Raw genomic sequence first — 25,998 nt, forward strand, 5'->3', positions numbered from 1 at the left:
CGGCCATTTATATAGAGAAAATCCTTTTTCAATTTCCATGAGATCTTTACCTGCACTGCGTTTGCATCGCTGTCTCGCTCTCAAGAAAGAGAGGTGTTATCGGTGTTACCATTGGAAATTCAATGCGCGGATATGATCGTTTTAATTGGACGATGATTAATTTTTAATACCGCGATACAGTATTTGTTTCCTTTCAACGTCATCTGAAGGATCAATAAAGAGAATACCACGTTTTATTTTAGAAAGATTTAATTTCTAAATCGCTACATCTCGTAGAATTTAAACCTGCCTTCGAAAATCTCGTAGCCGCGCATATCTGAAGCGCGTATAAATATTTTACGCGAAAAAGCCGAGTCGGGACTCGACAACTGAAATTAGTACCATTGCAAAAGGCATATATTTCGGGGTAGTAAATCACTACGCGCATGCACCAGTTGCGCATTCGCGAGGAATTAAGTTTCAAAGAGAATTCACGAGTGGTAGGAGCTCGATTACACCGGCTCAGATTAAAGTTTCGACGGATCCTCCTTTCTCCCTCCTATAAGTAGAATTAATTTCGGCAGCGCGCGCTAAATGGATGACGTACGGCTGCCTGTTGAAAATTTCACAACGATCGTAAGGACGCACCGAAAATGCACCGGGATTATTGTGTGTGTGTATCCAGGTCCTGACGCCATCCTCGGGTCTCCTGGATTTCGCCATAAGTATGCGACCGGATTACCATCGCGCTATCATCGATACGGTGCGATACTACGGTTGGAAGAAAATCATCTACCTCTATGACTCCCACGATGGTAAGTCCTTTACCCCTGCGGCTTTTCTCATGCATTTCTCATTTTACAGCCCGCGCGTAGCCCGCGGGCTGCTGCGGCGCGCATACAGCTCGCTGCAGCTCGCGCCTTTTCGCCTCCGCCCCCTGCGATATTTCTCCTTTTATTATATCTGCCAAGTAGGCTCGGTCTCTCGTGGCCAACTTTGCCGATATCGCAGACATGGGATATCGAGTGGATTCCCCCGACTTCTGCGCGGAATAAAAACGCGCGGTGTATCCGGCCTGACACAACGTATCTTTGTATTATCTATGTAAAAGATATAAGCTCGTATAAGGCGAATGCTGTTAAAAACAGGATACATAAACAATCAGAGTTCCGAGCAATTAATTCCGTAGAGAAAGGAAGGGAAAAATTTTCGTAAAGTCCACGATCTACAATTCACTTTTAAATTTCAAAACGGAATTCCAAATTCTGTTTGATATGTACATTTTGACATAGGTACGTGTGTATATTTTAGTGTGTATATATTTTATATATGCGTGCATTTTGATTCTTCGCAAATATTTGTTGTGTTACACGATACATAAAAAAACACAAATGGAATTTCATCCTGAATTCTGACGAAATGTATCTCGTCTAAAATAGGCTAACACGATACGTGAATTAAAATTCTACACTGAAATCATGTGAGCGGAATAATGTATGATTATGAAACATGGTCACGGTTAATGCCTCCTTGCAGCGTGTTTCTGCTTGAAAGTGAATTACATCACGAAAATGTTACTCCTAATTAATTAACTACTCACATTACTTGTATTTTCTCTACATTTTCTGTTCTCGTTGTTAAAGTTATATGATTTTTAACTGATTCGGATGAGATCATACGCATTCGCGTGTGTATTTTATGCTTCAACGTCTGACGCTCATGGTTTTAAACATGACATTGAAAAGAGAAAAGAGAAACATGAATTTCTGCGTACCACTTTTTCATGTAATTGCATTCATGATTACTAATTTCATCTAGTCTTTATATTAGTAATCGCATAAAAAATGTCGACTTACACCAATGCACAAGTATAGTTCGAGAGAAAAATAAATCAAGCGTATATAATGTCTCGAAAGACAAATTGCACATAGTTCCGAGTAAGGTTTTTGTCTTTTACTTTTTATCTAATTTACATGGATAACATTCCAGTAAAATATTAATTCAAATATGTTGTCCCATTGGAATTGTTATCTCAACAATCCGCTATCTAAAGAAATACATTTTAAAGCTACGATTTATCAAATAATGCTTTAAAATAGGACACGCTAATTTTTAAGTGCCTCGTAACAATTGTCGGCATTGCCGAGGTCGAATCAAACTCGCGAATACGCCGCGCTGACGTAACTCGAAACGGCAGCGGAACGGTAACTAACGCAAATTGTAACAAGACTCTCTTCCCCGATCTGTTTCGTACGAAATCTCATGTCAATCTTGATGCTGGAGGCGAAGCGACAGCGGTTTAATTACTTAATTAATGGAACGTGGAGTAACTTTGACTGAACGGAACGATTAATCACCGCGGATCGCTAGACAGTTTTGTATCTCGCTGACTTCCGGCCGTTATAACTTGGTCACGTGCCTCGGGCACGAGAAAGCCATTTGGAATTCCACGAGCCGACCAATTGCTCTTCTTCGACAAACTCCGATAAGAACGGGCTTGAGGTAGTCTAGTATCGCGGAGAAACGGAGGGAGTTTAATTACCGAATGCAAATGCAAATATACTTTAGGGACTATCGTGCTGTCTCCGCGCGCTGAACGACCTCTTTCCTTCCTACCTCCCCGCCCCCACCTCATCTCTCGTCTGTTCCAGTTGTCGCTATCTGACGTAGTTTAACCATGCCGTTTCCCGATTAAAGCAGGTATGAGGAAAGGAGCAAGACGACGATGAGCATTCAGAGAATCATCTGGATTTCATGGGAAATTTTTTGTCACTTATCTCGACTTTTCTCAGGTTGATACCTTGCAGATAATATCTCGCGCACCTGAATTAATGATGAAATATAATTCGCAAAAAAATATTACATCAATAATCACATTACAGAATGTAATAAAAAAAAAAACCTTTAAATAGCTGTATGTAATGATTCTTTAATGGCGTACATCACATTTTCTTTGTTAACGATAAACGTGATAAAAAGTAAATGCCAGTTTAAATGATAGTTCTTATTACTTTCAATGAACACATCTATATATATCACAACTAGTTATTTCTATTATACATTTGTATTAATAGAGAATTTTCAAATTAATATAATTTCGATAAATTTAAATTCGGTGACATAGATAAATAATTATTCTGCTTATTTTTAATAATGCAAGTGTAACAATTAGAAAAAATTCAATTTTTTCATATCCATATTTTTTAAAACTGAAATTACAACAATTACAATCCACGATAGGTGATTATTAATTATATATTGGCATTTAAATATCCAACTTTACGCATATAGATTCGTAGAACATGTCTAAATAGTCATTAACTAAATGATACTTATTGTAACACACATTTATTCCTTGAATAGATCTCTAATCAGATCTTTGCGGTAAAAAACTTATTTAAATAGTAAAGTCGCTTTTTAATCAATAAAGACACGTTATGTATAATTACATCATGTGGTTGAAACGTGCAAGAGTATTAATATGCGGAGACTACACGAATTACGGCAAGCGAAACGAATTATCAAGTCGAGATGAACACGTAAGAATGAAACGTGCTTTGAAAAATTGCACACATTGCTCTCAGCATTCTCAACTTATGAATCACGCGGCATAACGACAATGACGCCCTTAAATCAATCTGACACGCGATGTTGCTCGCGTGGAACATCACCGATGCAATTTCGAAGTTAAGACACGTCAGATGTTTCCTCGATTGCGTCGCTGCCGCACAGGAAAATGAATCGCTCTCGGTCAGGTCGACCGTTCGCATTGAAGTAGAACCGATTGCGCGAATGATCGAGAGAAAGTTCGGCGAATTACGTTCCATTAAATTTTCCTGTTTGCGGTATAATTGTTAAATCAGACTTCTGAGTCATGATGCCTTTGAAATTAGCGATATTAACCGTCGGTATTTGAACAGGCGTAATACTGTTGACATTCGAGATAGCTTCCTCGATTATTTCTGGAATTTTAGAAGCAGGAAACTCCTACACGTGTGCGGTGATATATATTAGAAACGTGTGGCGCGCTTCAATGTTATCCACATTAAACATGAAATTAACCCGCAGTTTGCCATGACTTTGCTCAAGGATGGAAATGACTTTTTCCCCGAACAAGGCTCACATTTTTTTATCACCCGAGGTTGAAATCCAATGTGAATAATTTTTTACCTTCGAGAAATAATTTTATAATTCCATTCACGTCTGTCCTTCTTAAGATTTAACAGCAAAAATCACGGCGAGCGCGACATAATGACTGGAATAAAAATATGCAATTTACATTTCTCGCTCGGTACTCGCTCAGATAAGGTACTGAATAAACATGACACAGACATAGAACAAACGTTTATAGATTGCGTTCTCGCTTTCAATTATGCGCAAATGTTTGCACGTGGAAGCGGAAACACACGTGTTATTGCGTTTATCCCGAAGTTAAACCTACGCGCAGTCAATAACAACGAATTAATAGCGTGCATATCAGTTTTCCCAGGCATCCCTGCCATTTGCCACCCACACCGTCACGCCCGCTTGCCGAAGTAGTGGGGAAAAAACGGAGCAATTTTCAAAACGCGCGATACGCGACATACGCACGCGTTCCGCACGCCTGGCACTAAAAGGCGGTTAACTGATAGAAGAACGATGTGAAAAACTATACGGAAAAAAGCCTTGCACGCGCGCGCGAGAAATAGTACGGGAAAGTAATTAGCGGTTACAGGCCACGTTGTCGTTCCCTCGTCCGGGACGCGGGAGGGGATTCGATTAAAATCGCAGTGACGTGCCTGCGTATCAGAGTCAGGCTCAGTTTCCTTTCCGGCGTCTTTCAGAATGACAACGGCGTCGTTGTCGCCGACGCGCGTCGAGATCTCGGCATCTCATTCTCGACTATCGTGGTAGTGACAGGTGCTTCATCAAGGTGAACTCTCGATATAATTATTTCTGCGAGTACACTTTCGCTTCGCGTGCTTCGCGCTTTTGGTGAAAATTAGACGATAAATCCGAAGCCAAATCTGTCATGAAGTATATCATTTAGAATCATAATTAAAAGAAACTCAGAAGCTTTTGTCATTAGTGCCATTGTGAAACAGTTGGACATAGGCAGGAATAGCTCTTATTAAAGGAAAAAAAAAAGTTTCTCTGACAGGGAAATTCATTTTAACTTCAGAATTCCATCTTTGAAAAACGATGCAGCGATTTAATAATGTATGCGTTATTTATATTCATACATGCGCAGTGCGTTAGTTCGAGTGCGGCTACTAGAAAAAATTATCATAAATACTAACCGCCAGACAATCAGGCTTAAGAAAATCTGCCTCGCAAAACTAGATTAGTGTAAGAGAATTAACAGATTAAAGATTCAGATACGGAAATAAACAACAGGTAATATCAGTGTTTATATTATATTATCGTAATCCCTTGTCTAAACCATGCTTGAAAAATGTGATTCGGATATCATCATTCGTTCAATATCCATCAAATGGCATGATTGAGTAATTCCCAATTACATTTAACTACCTTTCATGATTAAGTAACAGCTCGCTGATCAAAGCGAATTAAATCCTCGCGCAATAATGGCATGTCATTGTTAAATCAGGTGTAACGACGTGATTGAGATAAAATATGCGTGTTCGCATAATAACTCCTATGTCTATATCTGTCAATTAATCAGGTCAACGTTCGTTCGAGTTTCATGTTAGAGAATGCTTGTAACGCATACGCGTAAAATGATTTATTATATTCGCTATGAGTAATGAAACATCGTATATCGCGGTACAGCGATAGCTTAATTAGCACAATGGAAAGTGTCGATTACTTTATACTATCAATTTAAGGAAAATACAATAACTCGCTCATATATCGATCGTTACTCACTTTCTAAAGAATTCGATATGCAAAGTAATTTTTAAGAAAATGACAGCAATTAGACAATGTCCCAGGTAGCACATACACGTTTCAGAAATGTTTTATAAGCGTTTTTCCGAAACGTTTTATAACCGATTTCTAGAAACGTTTCTCATGAGCAAAAATGTCCGTTCGAAAAACGTTCGATGGAACGTTTTTTTTTCCGATAAAATAATGTTTAAAAAATTATTATAGAAACGTTTTGTTTTAGTGATAAAAGACATTTTAGATAAAGACATTTAAAATTCTAAGCATGTAGTAATGGAAAAGGGTACAAGGTAAAATAGTTCGAATATTCGCAAAAGCATTTGAACTTCCGAGTGTATATGACTTTGTTAGTGAAGTTGTAATGCTTTATCAATTCAAATTGTGAGAAACTAATTTCTCATGAGTAAAAATGTCCATTCGAAAAACGTTCGATGGAACGATTCTTTTCCGATAAAATAACGTTTAAAAAATTATTATAGAAACGTTTTGTTTTAATGATAAAGACATTTTAGATAAAGACATTTAAAATTCTAAGCATGTAGTAATGGAAAAGGGTACAAGGTAAAATAGTTCGAATAATCGCAGAAGCATTTGAACTTCCGAGTGTATATGACTTTGTTAGTGAAGTTGTAATGCTTTTTCAATTCAAATTGTGAGAAACTAATTGTTTCTATAAATTTTGGGGATTTTTTTTTCCTTAACGAGAATGTAGAAGGCCATTATTTGTTGCTTTTTAATTTTCAGTATTATAAATATCTTCGTTATCTTCAAATTAAAAACTTTTAATTCATTGATTTTAACATAAAATAAAATCTACGTAAAATTAAATGAAAAATGTACGTGTAGGAATTAATTTCTGAATAACCATGTCTTTATCAAAAACCTATAATTTAATCAGCTTCGTTTACTAAATCAGTTATTTTTTATATTAATGAAAAATAAGTCATGTTTAGTGGAATTAATTATACATAACCCAAGACGCGCAGAGTGAGTCTCTCGAATCGGGAGAGGCTGCGATTAACCGTTCATCGACTACGCAGTTAAGATGAAATATCGTGCACCTCCGGACGTGACGACCTTGGGGTAGTAATCGTGGGCCTTTCTTCTTGCACCTCGGTTGATGATAAGTGGCTGGACGACGTCTCGGTATAAACCGCCATGCCGATGCAACGACTCGGCATGTCCCGATCGTTTTGGCAACCTGTTTCAGCAAGATAAAAGGACGTAAACTAACTGGTTTTGAGAATTTGACCGGTTTTGTCGAAGGTTCCTGTTTAAGCTGAGGGAACCAGGTTCCAGAACCAGACTAGAGGCTCAGAAGAGATTCTAAATAGCGCTCGGTTGCTAATTGTAAATCAAGTTAAATGTCCCTTAACGTGTTCTAGCCGATTCGAATAAGCAGGTCCTTTCTATTTTCTACTCTTACGACAGCCTGCTGCTCGCTTTAAACCCACGAATATCATTACAAGAGGAAAAGAGAACTAAATATTACATGTAATTATCGCAGTTACGATCCGTGTATTATTAAAGCAATAAATCTTTGAAATTATCGTTATTTGCAATTGCACGTTATTACATAACAGCGATAATTACAAAGTTGCACGGTTGCATATTGCGCAATGTTGTAAGTTCAACGTGTTAGCGTTTTCTAATCGTTATGAAACGAGGAGGGACGAATTATTTTATAGAATACGATGTCTTATACAGTCGAACACGGTACAATTTTAATTGCATCTCTATTTTAAGAACGTAAGAATCTTCCGGCACGTATCGTCGTAAGTGATAGATCAAATTTGTCATTAATGAGTCATCATTTAAAGTCTGTTAAAAAGCAGAATATATATATATATATATTATGCAGAATATGTATAATATATATTATGTTGATTATAAACTTGCTAACAGTAAAATAAAAACAGGTTTTATTATCGTTAAATGACAGCAATTAGACGATAAGCATGTAGTAATGGAAAAGAATACAAGGTAAAATAGTTCAAATATTTGCAGAAGTATGTATTTGAACTTCCGAATGTATACGACTTTGTTAGTGAAGTTGTAATGCTTTTTCAATTCAAATTGTGAGAAACTATCTCTATTCCCTAAAAGAGTTTGCTGATCTCATTTATTTAAAGATATTTTGACCGTCGAACATGGCAAGTCAAATGGAATGGGGCAAGGTATATATAAATGCAAGGCGGTTTGTACTATTGTATCCTGATTGGATTAAATGTACCAGAATGATCACTTCGTTGATTATACATAATTATTTCTATGTTTATGTAAAGTAAGATAATTAACCTCTATAAACCTAGCACTCCCATCATTAAAAAAAGGTTTGAGTATACGAGACACAATTAAGTGTTAATTTAGTGCTAATTTATTGTTCTAATCCCGAATTTTGTGCTCCTATCCATTCGCATTTGCAGGAAATTAATATCAAAAGCCCAGGAGTGCTGCCTTCACCGTTAAGGTAGCACCGCCACTCCTGAAAAACACGTATAGAGTACCGTAAACAAAAACCCAATATACCAGAATTGTGCACGGAGAGAATTTTTTGTTATATTTTACCCTTAAATTCACTACAAACTTGGGACAACTTGGCAACCGAGGAATTTTTAAAATATACAAAAGACATTTTACAAACAACGTGATAAAAATTACCAAGCAGATTGGTAAATTTTAAAAAATTATTGAAATTTTCTAGATATATTTTAGTAAAATTAATCAAACATATTTTATATTTTAATGTAATAGATATTAATATTTTTTATTATGGTAGATATTAATCAGAATAATTTTAAGAGAAAATTCTCTCCATGTGCTAATTTTGTGCTGTAAAATACTGTAAAGAAATATCGAAAATAGTGAATGATTATGAACGTACCGATACCGATTACCGTAACTGCATAAAAACAAAACGATCAAAAATAAAACGTAAACCATACAGGGATAACATTAAACTGTTTCTCCAATTCAATTATCCTCCAAATCAAATTATCATCAAATAATCGTAAAATACGTTATTTTAAAATTTATTGCTCACGAAACAACTTTAAAAATTATCGAAAACCCACAAAGATACAAGAGTAAAGTATATTAAATTGATGCAAATTAATTGATGTGTCGACTTTGGTATTAAAATGATAGGACTGGGATATTTTACGAGCGCTAAATTCTAGCACCATTTTAATACCAAAGTTCAGCACAGCAACTAATTTGTTTAATATACTTTATTCTTGTACGTGACACTGGCACGGCCATAATATCGATCGACTTTGTTAAGTTAAACAGTAAGTAATAAATTTGGGACCAGGATATTTTAAGAGCACTAAATTCTAGGATTATTTTAATACAACAGTCCGCACCAGCAACTAATTTGTTTAATATAGTTTACTTCTGTATTTTTGTACTTCCTGCGTTTTCGATAATTTTTAAAATATTGTTTCGTGAGCAATAAATTCCAAAATAAAATATTTTATGAGTATTTGATTGGAGAAAAAATGTAATGTTATACCTGTATGGTCATATAACTTTTTAATTTTGACCTTATGCAGTTACGGTAACCGGTTCGGTATATTTATAACCATTCACAATTTTTTCGACATTTCCTTGTAGTATTTTACAGCACAAAATTAGCACAAAAATGCTGGTGTATCGAGTTTTTTGTTTATGGTACTCTATTATACGTGTTTTTCAGAAGTGAGAGTGCTAGCTTGATGTAAAGGCAGCATCCCGACTTTTGATATTAATTTCCTGCGAATGGATAGGAGCATAAAATTCGGGACTAGAGCAATAAATTAGCACTAAATTATCACTTAATTGTGCAGTTTATCCGAAATTTTTTTTAGTAGAGCGGGTGCTAGGTTTACAGAGGTAGATAATTAAACAATCATAAATAGGAAATGTGCCAATATATAATTGGGCTAAAGCGAGAAAATGTACTTAAATTCACGTGAATAATATTATTAGGCACAAAAGATCTAGCTCGACCGTATATTGGCGCATTTCCTATTTATCTGATTGTTTATCATAATCGGTCATGACTCGGTTAATAAGATAATTAAAGTCTATTTAAATATTGATATGTAAAAGTTTTATCGTTATTATAGTTAATGTATTATTATACAGGGTGACGCACATAAAACCGTCTCCAAACGCAAAATATCATTTTACAGTTATATTCGTTCATTCAGTTTTTTCTTTTTTATAGTTTTTTTTTAGCATGGAGGTTCACTGAACTCATATGTGCATACGCGACAGCATCGAATAGTGCCATGCGCGCGGAAATATGAAATATAACTTCAAAACTGTATTTTGCGTTTGGGGCCGATTTTATGTGCGCCACCGTGTATAAATTTAAAATAAACAATTATCAATCAAAGCTGGTAATAATCGCTGGTAAATTTTGTAGGAATTGGATTTCTTTTCACAACTAGTAGTCGAGCTAACTAGTCTTTCTTAACCAGTTATTCGTTGACATGCATCCACTCATTGTCAGACGGATATTCTGTTTTGGACAGCGAGTCGTCAAAGTGTGTATGAATTTCACGGCAATAAATTCATGTTAAGGAACGCACCCGGTTCGGCCTCCGTCTCTTAATAGGTGTATTGTACGGCCGGCCATAAACTGTCGTTTCGGGAGGCATCGCATCGCGTGCCACAAAGCAGGAGCAAGTGCTCTCCGACCGCGGCGGCGGGCAGCGGTCATGCGTGCAGACGTAGCCGTTTACACGTGTGACCGTATCGCACCCTCAGTCGGGAGATATGTAGCGCGGAATCTAGTTAGTACCCTTGTTGGCTTTATCTCCGTTTGGCTCGGAGGTCGGCCGTGTCGCTAGATTAGAAGGATCAGCCCCGCTGCGCGTTCCCGCGATCGCGATAATTAGCAAAGATGGAATTTCGTATTTTCAATCCCCTGCATCTTCGTGCCGTTTTAGCGCTCAACCTCAAACCGGAGTATACACAAGCTGGATGAAGTAAACCTTTAATCACTTTGTTTGGCTGTTTCTATACAGTAATTCTTTTAAGCCAAATAAATCTCAAGAGCAAATAAAATCTATGTATGAATCATCTTCTGCGATATCGCTTGCGAGACAATAATATTTATGTAATAGATATTTATAACATCGACAACTGGAAACTAAAGGAACAAGTACTCGTTCGTAAACACATGAGATGTTATTTAAGTCGTATTATATATTCCTCGTGCGCGGGCTATTTTCGAAGCAGCAACTACTTTCTACTCCGTTTAATCCATAGCGCGATCAAATTCAATAAAAACAATAACTGAGCCAGAGGAACATCATTGGACACAATGGACCGCGGGATATTGCGGCAAACGTTGATTGGATTCGTATGTAAGTATTCAGTTGGGATCGCGCCGACGCGACGCCTGGACCTAATCACTCGCGAATGACCTCTGGAAAAACTCTTACGTGTGATCGCTTCCCAGGCAGTATTTTAATCATCGATTGCGGCCTCCACGAAGGATGGAGCACGCCGACCATATCGAAGTTCAACGGCAAGGATCCCTTAAAGGTGACGAGCGACGAGATCGTTTGGATCGTGAATCTCATGTACGTGGGAGTTGGCATCGGCTCGTTGGTACCATTCATACTGATGGACAATATCGGACGTAAGGGAACCTTGCTAGTCACTACAGGACCGAAGATCCTCTCGTGGATCTTCATCGGGTTATCCACGTCTGTACCGGCCATATATGCTGGACGGATACTCGCGGGCATCGGATGTGGAATAACGTACGCTGTAATGCCGATGTATCTCGGCGAGATCAGCAGCAAGCGAACCAGAGGTCCTTTAGGTGTGGTATCAGCTGTTTTGGATGCGTCATCAATGTTCAGTGCTTAGCCTAATTGCAATAACATATCTATCGTTTTAAATATATATAAATGTTGGATATTTATTCACTAACATCAAATATGTTGATCTTAGATGATAACTGGGATCTTTAGTTTATATATTTTTTTTAAAGATTACAAACCTATGTGGTTTTACGTTTAACAGTAACGATCATATATTTCGCAATCGTTGTTAAACTGCACTTGAATGACGTTGTTCGCGATTAGCTAGTATTTTTAAATGTTTCATCACTGAATAAGGCAAGGCCTTCAGGTACTTTAATGGCTGTACTACTCAACATCGGGATGCTGCTCATCTACGCGATCGGTCTGTGGATCAGTCGATTCGCGATGGCGATGATAAGCTTGTGCGCGCCGGTGTTCTTCCTGCTGACCTTCATGTGGTTACCCGAGAGCTCGGTGTTTCTCACGCGGAAGAATAGACTCGGACCCGCGGAGAAGACCCTTAAGTGGGCCCTGGGTAAAGAGAACGTGGACGAGGAGCTCGAAGAGATCAAAAGAATCGTGGAGACCGAGGACAAGTGCAGCAAGCTGACTCTCCGAGAGATGTTCAAGGAGATCGTCACCAAGGCGCATAACAGGCGAGCCTTTCGAATCGCTCTGATACTGTTGAGCGGGCTGACATTGACCGGCGCGGCGCCGATACTCGCGTACCAGTCGTACATATACAACGAGGCCGGCTTCGAGATCTCGACCAACGCCAGCATCATCATCACCGGTGTCGGCATCGTTCTGGCTGGTAGCGTCTGCGTGTCGGTGGTGCGTCTCACCGGCAAGAGACTCCTGCTGCTGATCGCCGCGCCGATTTGCGTGGTATCGCTGGCGACGATAGCCATTTTCTTCGAGCTGCAGTCCGGCGGCTACGACGTCTCTCGATTCAAGTGGGTGCCCACGGTCTTCGTGGTGATTTACGTGCTCGGCTTCGGACTCGGCCTTAATCCGATACCGCTGGCATACATCGGCGAGATCTTCGGCGTCGAGGTCAAAGTACCCGCCGCGGTGCTCAATGCTCTCTACTACGCTATAAGCACCACCGCCATTGTGAAGTTCTATCAGGTACGTTGACGTCTGTGTAAGAATCGATTTTGTTTTCGCGAACGAGAGCCGCGGTAAGCGGGTTATCGACAGCAACGATCAGTTAAGAGGTTTAACCAAAAAGGATTCTTTGCTTCGTAATAGCATTATACAGAGCACGGTATGATATAACATCGGTTTAATAGTCCTGACGGCCAAAAAGGAGTCTTTACCTCTAATAATGTTAAGAAACATTACATTACGTATATAAATATGCAAATTACATCATTTTAATAAGCGATCAATATCTTATTGCCTATTAAAAAGATCTGCATAAGGAATTTTTTCTAAAACTAGATTTGCAATTTTAATAACATACCGGCTATTTACAAAGCTTTCTCGCTATAAATGCGTATATTATATCCATCTAATAAATAGAATGGCTCATTACACGTTTAAAGTGTAACGAGAAATAATTTTTTCAAACTTATATGACTTTCTTTCTATTACTTAATATTATGTAGTGAAATTATATAATAGTAGAAATCATTTGTACTGTGTTTGTAGGTCGTGCAAGAGTTATACGGCACGTTCGCACCATTATGGACGTTCACCGCGATAACGTTTCTTATATGGGTATTAATTTACCTATTTGTGCCTGAAACCGAAGGCAAAACCTTAGAAGAGATACAATTGGAATTGCGAGATAAAGAGTGACGTATATATATATAGACAACTATATAAAAAAAAACAGGCGTGGCATTACGAATAATCCAAAGATCCACTTAAGTCCAATTTTACAACGCATATCTAACACGCGAAATAAGACTTGACTCAATTTTATCAATATCAACATTCAGAGATTATATTCAGATTATAAAAATATTAGAAAGATAATGTTTCTGTTAAATTATAATGATAGTCCAGTTTACATTTTTAAAATATGTACTATCATTATAATAATTTAGGTCTATGCATTCACAAATGATTAATTAGCTAGTATTGTGATGGTACACACATGTATACATTTATGTAGAAAAATCTTGATGTAGAAATCAGATAGCAAATGCTATTTCAAAAATGAAATTTATAAAAATAGTGAGCTGTGAAATAAATCAAATGAGAGAAAATTTCAATAACTTTGCTCAAGATTTTCATCAATGTGTTGATTTATATTCTTATATTTTTTTATGAAGACAACTTATTGCGCATATATACATATTTGTTTAATTCTAGATAATATTGTAAGAGCACAAAGATAACGGAGAAAAATTAAATATTTCCGTAATAAAATTAGCATGTATAAAATAATAAAAATTAAGTATAAATGCTTTTACCGTTTCTGCGAATTTTAGTTGACACTGGCATACATATTTCGTTGATATATTACTATTAAATTTAATTTGACTTTCTCGAGCAATTGAATAAAATTCGAAACATTTAATGTTCATGTATGTTTGCAACGATATTTACAATTATTATAAATATTTGCATATTTAAATCATATTTAGAATCCAATTAGCCTTTCTCTTTTATTATATTTTTATGTCAAAGAGCTTTTTTTCCATTTAATCATTTGTTCTATGTGCTTTACATAAAGTTTCAAAATTGTAACATCGATAATGGTGTTAAATCGCATTTGGAGCCGGTGAAAGCACTAGGGAGAAACGACGCGGGGGAAAATCATTGGTCTTGTTTGATCGTAAAGCTCCAACTCCGCAAAGAGAATCGTTTAGTAGCGATATCGTATACGACGAGATTCGTATGTTCGATCGGACAAGTTAAGTTCTCATTAAAAACGCATTTGCAACGTGAACTCGCTGGCCTCCTTAATCCTATCTTAAAGTCTACTACCTTAAATATTGGTAAATACATCTCGTTGCGTGGTTCCTATATTATCTTGATATTTGTGTCACCGCATAAATAGAAAAATAACTCCATCATTCAATATGAACATAGGCTCTCTATTTGATTTGATTACGACTGTATAATTGTGAATATTGGCGTATAATTATTTCGATGTCTATATGCAGATATTATTATAATATAAAAAAATATTATTCAAACTCTTAGAATATATTCTACTTTACGCGTATGAAGTGTTTCGGTAAACTGCTCGTTTTATTCGCATAATAAAAGATTGAGGAAATTTTTAGTGGCTAACGATGAAGTTGGCTTATAAATTTTTCGGCCAGTCTATCTTTATACAGAAACCCGCCGTACTCGCGCTCGATAAAAAATGCAACATTCTCTAAGATCGGTCCTCTCGTCGTCGTAAACTGCCGAGTGATCTCCCCTCGTATGATTGACCATCTTGGCTACGCTGATGGCTCGTCAGCCGTCGGTATATGACGGAACATTGGTAGGACGTGTACGTTGGACGGGGCATGTCTTGCATGTTAGCGTTTCTCTCGAACGGAACATCCGTACATGTGTATCGCGCTCATACGTATGTATATTTACAATTACGCGGAAATGCATTTGCCTATATGCACATATAACTGTTTATCCGCCGATACCCTCTCGCGTGATGTATTAGTCAGAACAGGTGGGTTCTGAGTACACACAAATGCGGATTTGAGCATGATTAGATTTAATATTTCAATGCGAGAGTAATACTATCTCATGTCTCCGTGCGTGGAAGGATAAAAGTACTCATTGATACTGTTGATAACACTGATTCGTAACGCCGAAACTATATATAAGTCGGATATAGAAAGATAAAACAAACATGTAATAGAGTAAAAATTATTTTATGACAATTATCTTATCTATAATAGTTGTTATTTTTTAAATACATCTTATAGTAATCATAATTTTATATAATGAAGTAGTCAGTAAAATAAAATTTCTATAATTTTTCTATCCGTTGTTTTTTTTTTCCTGTCAGTAGTTTGGTCAATAGTCTCTAATGCAATAGCGTTGTTTAGCACGAAGACTTATTGTCAATTGGACCGTCACTTAAATCACCTCTACAGATGTGTAAAAGTGTAGAAGTGTTACAGAACAACAGAAAAGAATGAAATAAAATGTATACTTTGTATTTAGAACGTGTGTATGATTGCGAATTAGCATGTAATCGTAATAAGCATAATAAGGATGAGAGATTGAGCGAAGCTGTGGGTGCAAATGTTGTCCATTGACCTCGTACATTCCATATACCCTGATCTTATGAGCCATCAGTATGACTTGACCCTGTTGGGCCGTTCCACGTACATATCTACTGATATATCCCTACCGGTACCTTGCCCTGTTAGGGTGTACGTTCAGCTCAAGTGTGTGCATTAGTGGCACGCGTGTGTATCAGTGCTCCGTTCCACACGCACATATATTACTGACAGGTATGTATATCTACACATATATATGTATGTACATATATATGTAGAGAAAGAGAGAGAGAGAGAGAGAGAGAGAGAGAGAGAGAGAGAGAGAGAGAGAGAGAGAGAGAGAGAGAGAGAGAGAGAGAGAGAGAGAGAGAAAGCAGAGAGATCCTCCGATAGTGTGCGTTGTATCGCGGGTACGGCCCCTCGTATAAGCCGAGATCAAGATTGATAGGCCACGAGTCGCAACACATACGGGGCATCCACTTAGCGGTGCATTATCCGAATGAGAATGTGTACAGGCTGGATCTTACCTAATGCGACGCCCGCAATCCCGGTAATGGCGACCGCTTTGGCCGTCGCGCGCGACGACGATCTTCGCCAATCGATAACGCCGCGCGCGCGCGCGTGTGTGTGTGTGGTGTGTGTCTGTATACCGAGTAAACGCGCGCCGCGCGAATTTTTTTCACGGCCGTCCGGCAGGCAGGTGCGGAAGAAGCTAGTCCCGTGACCTTGCAAATCGTATAGTCAGAAACAGGTTGACGGCAATTAACAGAACGAAGACGCGCGCGTGCCGAGGACGATTCTTTCCGGTTTTACGCTCACCGTGCGTCCAGTCAGTTCAGTCGCGTGATTGTTTTCCACGCTATCGCAAATTAGATTCTAAGTTCTGGCGTGCGACTCTTGCTCCTCGTTCGAGCTCTGTTTTGAAAAAAACGCACGCTGGAGGAAAAGTTCGCGTTTAAAATAAAGTAAAAAAAAAACGGAAAAAAAGAGAGACGAGAAAAAAGAACATGAATGAGGCATTGAGCGAAGAGGAGGTAAAATGGAATTCCCCGGAAAAGAACACGTTAGAGAAAATACATACTTTGGCATGTGGCAAAACGTTTTTGCTAATGGCACTGCTCCGCGAAACTAAAAAATTATATGCTTTTTCAGGGGAGTATTATTATTAAATTGCAGCTGCGTACGCGACTTGTGTGCATAAGTGTGCGCTCGTGAAAAGGTTATTCCGCGAGCTGTACACGTAAAAATATTTTCCAACAAGACACAAAATATTGCACAATATTAATATCTCCTCACGACACTGCGTTAAATTTAAAATCGATTTAGAATTTCTTGTTTTATTAAAATCGTTTATTATTAATCCTCGTATAAATAGCGTATAATTATGTAACGACATCGAGCACAAAATGCTTCACAAAAGAAAAATTAATTAGATAATGCTGCAGTTTTCATTTAAAAAAAGAAAGTTTAATTACCTTGTGTTGCCGATCTTGTCGTTACAAATTGCAAATATGCGACGTATTACCGTAAATTTTTATGTAAAACTGATATAATTTTTTGCTGCATAAAATAACTGGTAAATGAGAAACGAGGATTGAGCAGTTGCTACTTCACGCTAGGATAAGTAGACTGAACACAATGATTACGTGTCTTATGTAATACTAATTATTTTGGTATACACGCAATATCTATTACAATGTTGAATAATTTTTAATCTCATTTGCGTGTAAATTACATAATTATTCGGTGATCTAATGCATATTGCACAACGAAAGCAAACGCACATAATACAAAAACGAATTATTACCTTTATCTATTCCGTTGATGCCAGCATTTATTATTATAATTTTGCACAATAATCTTTAATATGACTCATCCGAACGCTTTGACTGTGAAACGACTGCATTTAGACGATTATTCGGGTTTTTTGCCATAATATGGCTATTATAACTTGTATAACTACGTCATTGCAGAATACAAAGCATCGTTTATCAAAATACAATGATTGCGGTGAATCACTTTTAATGGATCATAGTAGACAATTTATATATTTATATATTATAATATTATGCACACCGAATGTACATTTTATGTACACTGAAAGCGTTTAAAACAACTTGGCGATTTTCGCAGAAATCTTAGTAAACTTCATATTAATAAATCCATTTGATTTTGAGAAATTGACATGAATAAAATATAAAAAGAATAGCTAAAATTTAAGAGAATATTGAAACTGAAAATATTTGCATTACAATTTTCATGTATTGTATCGTAACGGAATTGTTTGTCTTATAAAAATGGCATAAAATTTTCTTCAATATTTCCTCACTCCGCTAATCGATTTCTTACTATTACGGACGACAAGCGTTGGCATTCTATCTCTTTATACGAGTCATAACTTTCCATTTCTCTATATGAGTATATAATAACTTAAGCGAGATAATCGGACGGAAAGAAATTTGACGTTAAGAGACAACGTGACGTGTGATTTCACTCGTCCTCGCGCCTACTTGCGAAATAAGTGGATCACCTTGTCTCATCCGTTTTCGTGCGTCGGATATAAGACCGTAATCGCGGTTGATACATCGCCGCGATCGCTCTTCATTATCGTCGAATGTGTCCTGCAAGCTTATACGGGTATGTAGGTACGTTTCGCAAAACGACGTAACTTTGTCGCGGTGGCGAAGTGGCTTAACAAGGCGCGCCGGACGAATTACGCTTCTTGCGTATTTCGGCGGAAGCATATGGATATCGTGTATTATACGAGCGTGTGTGTTCCGTCCGAAGGTGGATCCAGATCGAGCGAGCGAGCGCAAACGCACATGAATAAACAACTCACTTCCGCCAGCCACCGTTCGTACTCATTGAAGCAAATTGTTCGTTCGCGTTCGTTCAACGCTCGTTAACTTGATCAGGATTAGGAGGTTTCCGCGCGCAATTTTGTAATCGTTAACAATAAAATTATCTATAGTGATAGCGTGCTTGATAAAGGTAATCGAAAACGAACGAAAAGAATGAATATACACTGTTGGAAAATTTTTGTAGTTTTGTTAGAAAAGGTCCTTGTTAAAATTTTTGTGTAAAATAATCAACACATACATGTGTAGATTTAACATATGCCTGCTATGTTAATTTAACTTAATAAATTTAAAATGTAAAATTATTAAAATAATTTTAAAAATATGTTAAAGTAACACAATTTGAATGTATTTATTAAATGTGTTAAAATTTACAGAAAAAGAGTGTTGATTTTATTTTACAATCTTAACATAAAGTCAACATAAAAGTTATGTTAATTGTACACATAATTGACCTCAAATTACGATTAGAATTACATTTCCTTTCTATTGAAATATTTTAACATAGTATCGATGTTACCATTTGACACATCCATATTATGTTAAATTAACACAAAAATTTGAGTGGACCGTTTGGGACATGTGATTTATGTTATATTTAACACAAATTTTCCAACAGTGTATAAGGAAGTTTCCACGCGCAATTTTGTAATCTTTAGCAATGAAATTATCTATAGTGATAGCGTGCGTGATAAAGGTAATCGAAAATGAATGAAAAGAATAAAAAATCTACCAAGATATACAATAAATGCGTCACGTATTCATTCAACAAATATAATTAGTCGCGAGAAGAAGGGAGACGTTGGTATTCTTTTTAAATCTAGGCACAGAATCTAGGTCGTCCTTGCACGTTTGTCAAAAAGTTAAGCAGGAACGGACGATAGGAACTTTAGAATCCTCACAATGCGCAGATTTCGACTGGTTAATTCAACGGAAGTGGCAGCCGAGTGCGCGCGAACGAGGAAGAGTGGAAGTCGTTTTAAATCCTGCCGCGCGGTAGGGTTAAATTCACCCGTTTTTCGTCGCATTCTTCCATTCACGCGCCCGTTTCGGTCCTTTGTATTCCCGCTTTCGTTCGCTTCGCGTCGCGAAACGTGAACCGTCCGGCGCGGGCGCGGCGAACGCCGACGAGGCGGGCGTGTAAAAAGGGCCGCTCATGCGGCGGCGACAAAGCAGGCGAGGCACGCACGCCTCGCGCCTCGCGTGTCGACGTGAAACGCGTCGGCGGGCGAATTATCCGTTGTAGCAGATCAAACGGTCTCTCCCGGGGAAACGGGGAAGCCCTTCATCACGGCCCTTTGGCTCGCGCCGTAAAGCGCGCGACTAAAAAAGGCCCCGCTGCTGTCCCTTCGAGCGTCGTGGATTTATCCCTCCCGGTGGCGGTGATCAGCGCGCCGGCCACCGTCGGCGAAACGACGTTAAAATCGATCGAGCGTGGACACCGTCCACCTGACTGCTCGGCGGCGTATAAATCAAAGCGCTCACGTGTTAATAAGAAGAGAAACTGCGGACGCAGCCTGACACCAAAGACCGGTATGCATCGGTGCGTGGCGGATTTGATAAAAGTATTAAATCAAAGCCGTTCGCGTTCTATTATAATATGTGTAGGTACTGTGAATTTAATCGAATATATTTCTTCGTTATATAGATTTGGAATTTGCACGCTTTATGTACACTCATTGCGTGTTTAATATTTGAGCAACGTGGCTTTTTTGTTCATGCCGGAGAGTCCGTTAAATTTTTTTTTAAATACAAATGCGCTAATATTTAATATGCTATTTTTATTATAATATTTAGATATACGTTTATTAACACGTTTTGTTGAAAGTACAATAAGTTAATGTACATTTGTGATCAAATTTAATCGAGAATTGAAGGTACGAGAGAGACACGCGAATAAATTTTGCGATTACAACACAATCATACTACTTGTATTACATTAGTACGAGCACGAGTCGGGATCTCGAAATGGAAGAACGCGGGGTAGCGGCTAGCGGCGTCTACGGCTAAGATAAACGTCCGGGAGTACTGGGGCGGCGAACGAAGTGTTCTCGAAAGAGTTCGCATGAAATTGAATTGATACGGTTTACAGTGCCAGCGGGTAAGCGGATTCCCGCGGCCACGGGTATCGTATCGATGTTAAAACAATGTTAAATCGCTCGAGTCTGACTTCGTCCGCTTGGCTGCTCATCGCAATCATCCTTCCCGAGAACGCGAGAGGCCGTCGGCGAGGGGTTGGCTCGAGGCTCGAGGTATAAGTGCCGGCCGCCCGGGAGAGAAAAGGGACGGAAAAATAGAGGGCCGCGAAGGAAAATTATATTTACCTTACGTGGAGTTCCTTTGAGACAATCTTCACGGTATATAGAAAGTAAAAGGGGAACGGAGCGAGCGGCGAGCGCGGCGCGCCGACGATTGAGGATAATATAATAATGCGCCGGAGTCATTTACGACGACGATTCGATGGGGACATTCTCGAGAGAATCACAACGAATCTCACCAGGAGAACCAATCGACGAAGTGTCATCGAATTGCAGAGGCACGGAGATTTGGATTTCCTCCGTGATCGACTGCTGACGTCGCGACGATCGATTCTGGCCTTAGCTGCCCGGTCGGGCGAGGGTAATGGTCTGTCATCATCAGACCGCGGCCGTAAGACCAAAAGTCGCGATCTTATCGATGGAGGAACGTAATACGCGCTGGTGAAAAGTAAAAGCGGAGCAATAGAAACAAAGGCAACAGGTCCGGCCGTTTTAACGCGGTCAAAATCGACTCAATTATAAATAATCATCTATTACAAATAAATATCACGAATTGTACGAAACGATAATTAAATAATAGGACGCGATAGGAAGCGTAATAATTTATAATACAGAAATGTTAGCATCTAAAATACTGCGAATTTTTTCGAGATATTTTATAAATACTGCGAGAAAGAAATTAAAGAGATACCGTAGGAGAGAGAACAAAGGACAGCATTAAGGAACGGTATTAAGATAATCCTTTGCTGGCAACATACCTGATCCGTGTTTGTCGGAGACGTGTTTCACACACACACACACACACACACACACACAATGCCTCTCTTCATTACATTACGCGCAAGATGTCATAGACGGTAAACACGCGCACCGCATTTTTAAAGCGCCGCCGCCGTTAAAAAGTTCCGCGAGACTCATTCTGGCAGAATGAGTCTCTTTCTGATGAAAGTCATTAATATTTCCGCGTTTTTATTAGTTTAGCCAAGTAATATTCCACAATCTACCTGTTGTTAGCGGCAATGCTTTCGCCTCTATTACAACGTTGCTTTTGAATAATTTTAACCCTCCGTCTGTATACGGGGCCAAAATGATATCTGCTCGTAACTGTAAAACTTGCAAGCCAGAAAATATTAAATAAACGATGTTTATCGAAATTACTGTAAAATCGTCAACTACAATGTAGACAGACGTTTTGTAAATTTTTTTTCAGATTTTTTAAAATACTTTAAAGTAAGGAACAATGGCGTCAAATGTGACAGACCCACGTATACACTCCAAGGGTGCAAAAAAAAGACGTATACCAGACGGAAGGTTAATAATCCCTCCGTTCTAACGTTACATTTGTTTACAGAGGATCAAATCACCGTATAACGATGTTAAATTAAAATCATCTGTAAAAATATCCACGGAGTTTGAGATGTGACGTAAACGTAAATAAAAATGTAATATAGCAGTAGTAATATCGATGCAAAAGACTCACAATTATTTTGACTTATACGAGCGTATAATGCTACGCCGAGAATATCGAGGTCTAGGCGGCTAAAAAAGCTACAGTTACAATTATGGTAACAAACGGGATGTGTTTGATTAAGTGCTAGTTCTTTGCCCGGCTTTTCTGTTTCATTGCTCGCGCGATACAATATGGTTATGACATTTAGGTTAATGACCCTGGCAATTTAATAACTCGTCGTATTACTCGTCCTACGGTCCACTCTCCATCTCCACGAGGTACGATCGATCGCCGTCTGGCCAGCCAGCGCTCTCCTCTCCGGCCTCACCCTTCCTACGTGATACACGATGAAATTACATCTCGGGCTTTACGCCATATACTGCCAAATAGTACGATCCGACAATAAGTTTACGCATGGTTTTATAGCGCATGTGCTTGCCCGCTTGCCCGGGCTTGACCGGAAATATTCATCGACTTTCACGCTGTCAAGCTGTCGAGCGACTTTAGCGCGATCGATCTCGCAAAGTATTTTCCGAAATAATCTCATAAAACGGTAAACAGATGTGATCGCTCTGATCTCATGAAATGCAAAGGGGGATTCCAGGTGCGAACTCCCCTTCGCCGAGGCGCATTTTTGCATGAAACCATTAAGCAGATACTGCGAATTCCACGCGAGTAATTTCGCCGCGAGAGTAATTCCGCCGTTTTTATCACTCTCGGCGAACCCATTTTCGCTCGGGCATACAAATGGGGTACGTTCGATGGATTAATCGCGTGTCAGAAAGCGGCGTGACTTCAACGGTAAATTCGACTTCGCTGTTCGACTTCGACTTGGAAACTGATAAATGATATGTCATGGAATTATACGAAAATTTATGAACTGGCGGACACGCTATGCGTCATTTGACTAAACGCCAAAGGCTCAGTCTGAGATATTTGCATATAAACGCGAAATCAGTAATATAAATTCAATATCATCGATATATGCTCGCAAAATGCTCACTGACAAAATAAACATATCAAAATAAATATCAAAATAAATATTAAAATAAATATTAAAATATTAAGTTTTGTTATTACGATATATTTATTTCTATATACATTTTAACTTGTATAAAGTTCATTTTACCTTCTATGTTAATATAAAATTCCGCAAAACACGATATGCGAATTGAATTGGATGGTAAGGCTATTTTCTTACAGTATATAAAAATTGAAAGATACATGCGCTGACGTTGACTTATGTGAAAAGATTCTAGCCATGATGTGTACGAGATATTTCTCAAAAGTAGAAGAAATGCAGTTCCGATTCAATGGAACCGTGAATCGATTGTCATGGATTTTCGACGCATTTTTTGCGTCAAATCGACGTAAATGCAACTTGCACCGCTCATTAGCGCTTTTGTGCGCGGTGCTGTTGTGAGCAACCCAATAGCCTTTTTGCGAACTACGTATTTTTTTCTTCCCTTTTTTCGTAATACGAGGGAGAGCGAGTGAATGAACAAAGGGTTATAGATATAGAGAAACGCAGTGCGTTTCACGTGGCACATAATCTCGGAAGTATTTATTGTGTGACAAATCTCTCGATACGGTATTCGATGAGCATTACGCGTCTCCCGCCATGCTTTTTCACGGCAAACACTGGCGGGAAAAACCCCCGGGGGGGGGGAGAGAGAGAGAGAGAGAGAGAGAGAGAGAGAGAGAGAGAGAGAGAGAGAGAGAGAGAGAGAGAGAGAGAGAGAGAGAGAGAGAGAGAGAGAGAGAGAGAGAGAGAGTGGCCCGGTAATTTCGCCGGTATTTTGTATTTCATATCGGCCGCGTTATTTCACGAACTCACCAGCGCGCGTTCGCAAAAGCCGGAGATTGCAAAATTCAAAGCGCTATCGCGGTACCTCTAATTTCGCGCTATTCCGCCCGCGCACACATGTATTCTAATCGTCCGTTTTCTCTTTCGTGTTTCTTTTTATGCTCCCTGTGCATTACGCCCGTTCGCGGACAGCGAGTCGCGCCATTACCGTGGATTAAATTGCTTTTTTTTTCAAACCGATACGTAAAGTAAGCTAATATTACGGCGTGTAATATCGTGATATATGGATTTCACGGAGAAATACCTCACCCAAGCGTCATCAGGAGAAATGTATTCATCTTTTTTTTTTCATACGGGGTATTCGTACGCCTGAGGAAAGGATATTGTAATTAGGATATGGTTCACTTGCGCCGCGAGCTTGTTTTGTTATCATTCGTAAATAATGCCGCGTGTTCCATTATAAATTGCAGTCAAAAACAAACAGGCGCCGTTATCGCTATTCATTTGTAATGTTTTATCATGATGCCATTAGACGTACTACCGCGCCGCGCGCATTATTTACAATCCAATTGCGCAAAAAACAAGCCGGTGAATTTCACCGATGAATAATTGGTGTGTGAGTGTGTGTGTGTGTGTGTGTGCTCGGTGCGCGCAATCGAGACGATATCCGTCTCAGCTTCTCGATAATATCCGTCCACCCGGCATTTGAGCGCAACGACCAATAAAAAGCCGCGTGTGTGTGTGTGTGTGTGTGTGTGTCGCGCTAAAGATCGATATAAACCGATCGAAATAAGATCCAATGATCAGCCGCAGAACGGTCATGATAAATGCCGCCGGGCGAAACAAGAATTTCAATTTGCACCGCGCACGTGACCGGGGTGCCGACTAACGAAAATTCCACATTTCCTCCACGGCTCTCCCTCGGCGTGGACAAACTCGCGACCAGTGGAACACGTACGTAATATCTGCGACTTCCGGTGTTTTTTACCGTCCCCCGGCGCTGTCCGCGAGTGAAAATTCAGAGATGACTTTCATTTATGATTCGCGCTTAACATTGTCATGATCTCCACCGTACATACTCTCTCTCTCTCGTCCAGAGGTTTCATACAAACAATGTTTCTATTGAAGAAGCGATAGTGTTAATTCAACTCATTGTTAGTTTTGAACGATCTTGTTTTCTACATTTTCTGCGTACCAAAAAAATATACCAAACTTTTCGAGTGATAATATTGTATCATATAATAATGAGGGAAATTAAAAGAAATTTTGTTTCTCCTATGTATGTATACGCACATATTATACTCCCCGATATTGATACATACAATATTATTTATATTTTTTAAGTAATTAGATTGGAAAAATGAGTTGAATTGTCGTCGTCGTTCTACTAACTGCAATAATAAAATAATGATAAGATAAAACGTATAAAAATAAAATAAAAATAATGTTCAGGAAGGTAAATATCTTTGTAATAGGTAAGATATTGCCTTTGAGAGTAGTGCCAATTTGTGTCGAGCAAGATTTTCAAGAACGACCGGATTGTCGTCAAACGTCACGTATTTTGAAAAATTTGTTCTTCCGTTGCCGGATACGCTATAAAATAGACTATCAGCGTATCGCGTTTGTGATAGGAAGAGCAGAGAGGGTGAGGGTCGGAGCGGCTTCCTATAAAATACCGACGCGACGTCGCTTCTTTTAGCCGCGGGGCTTTGTGGAAATACGAGATAATGAAAAAGCTCCCGCGGGATTCTATTTTGAAG

At 38.7% G+C, this 25,998-nt stretch overlaps 2 protein-coding genes across 6 annotated transcripts in view; both read left to right on the top strand.

The window, feature by feature from the left end:
- Positions 1-25,998, top strand: part of Glurib (Glutamate receptor IB) — a 104,169-nt gene that overhangs the window by 34,947 nt on the left and 43,224 nt on the right. For all 3 annotated transcript variants that reach the window (XM_071697275.1, XM_071697193.1, XM_071697357.1), the window contains exon 3: positions 665-794. In XM_071697275.1, the coding sequence (XP_071553376.1) occupies positions 665-794 (130 nt within the window). The remainder of the gene's footprint in view (positions 1-664; positions 795-25,998) is intronic.
- LOC139767805 (facilitated trehalose transporter Tret1) lies at positions 4,188-15,621 on the top strand. 3 transcript variants are annotated; one of them, XM_071697643.1, is made up of 5 exons: positions 4,188-4,891; positions 10,980-11,222; positions 11,318-11,686; positions 11,998-12,800; positions 13,326-15,621. In XM_071697643.1, exons 2-5 carry the CDS (start codon positions 11,180-11,182, stop codon positions 13,473-13,475), a joined length of 1,365 nt encoding a protein of 454 aa, XP_071553744.1. In that variant the 5' UTR covers positions 4,188-4,891; positions 10,980-11,179; the 3' UTR covers positions 13,476-15,621. The 3 variants fall into 3 exon arrangements, with proteins under 3 accessions (XP_071553744.1, XP_071553663.1, XP_071553580.1); XM_071697479.1 differs by having other exon boundaries at positions 4,189-4,891; positions 11,125-11,222; XM_071697562.1 differs by having other exon boundaries at positions 4,188-11,222.

This window comes from Temnothorax nylanderi, unplaced genomic scaffold (genome assembly GCF_030848795.1).
Source record: "Temnothorax nylanderi isolate EJ_2023f unplaced genomic scaffold, tnyl_v1.0 TNYL_tig0001_pilon, whole genome shotgun sequence".
In the NCBI taxonomy this organism is placed as follows: Eukaryota; Metazoa; Arthropoda; class Insecta; order Hymenoptera; family Formicidae; genus Temnothorax; species Temnothorax nylanderi.

What these genes read in the sequence shown, in the direction of transcription:
- LOC139767805 (XM_071697562.1), top strand. Translation starts at nt 11,180, where the DNA reads ATGGACCGCGGGATATTGCGGCAAACGTTGATTGGATTCGTAT. An exon ending in GCGAACCAGAGGTCCTTTAG is followed by an intron (nt 11,687 to 11,997) that starts GTGTGGTATCAG and finishes CAAGGCCTTCAG; the next exon opens with GTACTTTAATGGCTGTACTA. An exon ending in CCATTGTGAAGTTCTATCAG is followed by an intron (nt 12,801 to 13,325) that starts GTACGTTGACGT and finishes CTGTGTTTGTAG; the next exon opens with GTCGTGCAAGAGTTATACGG.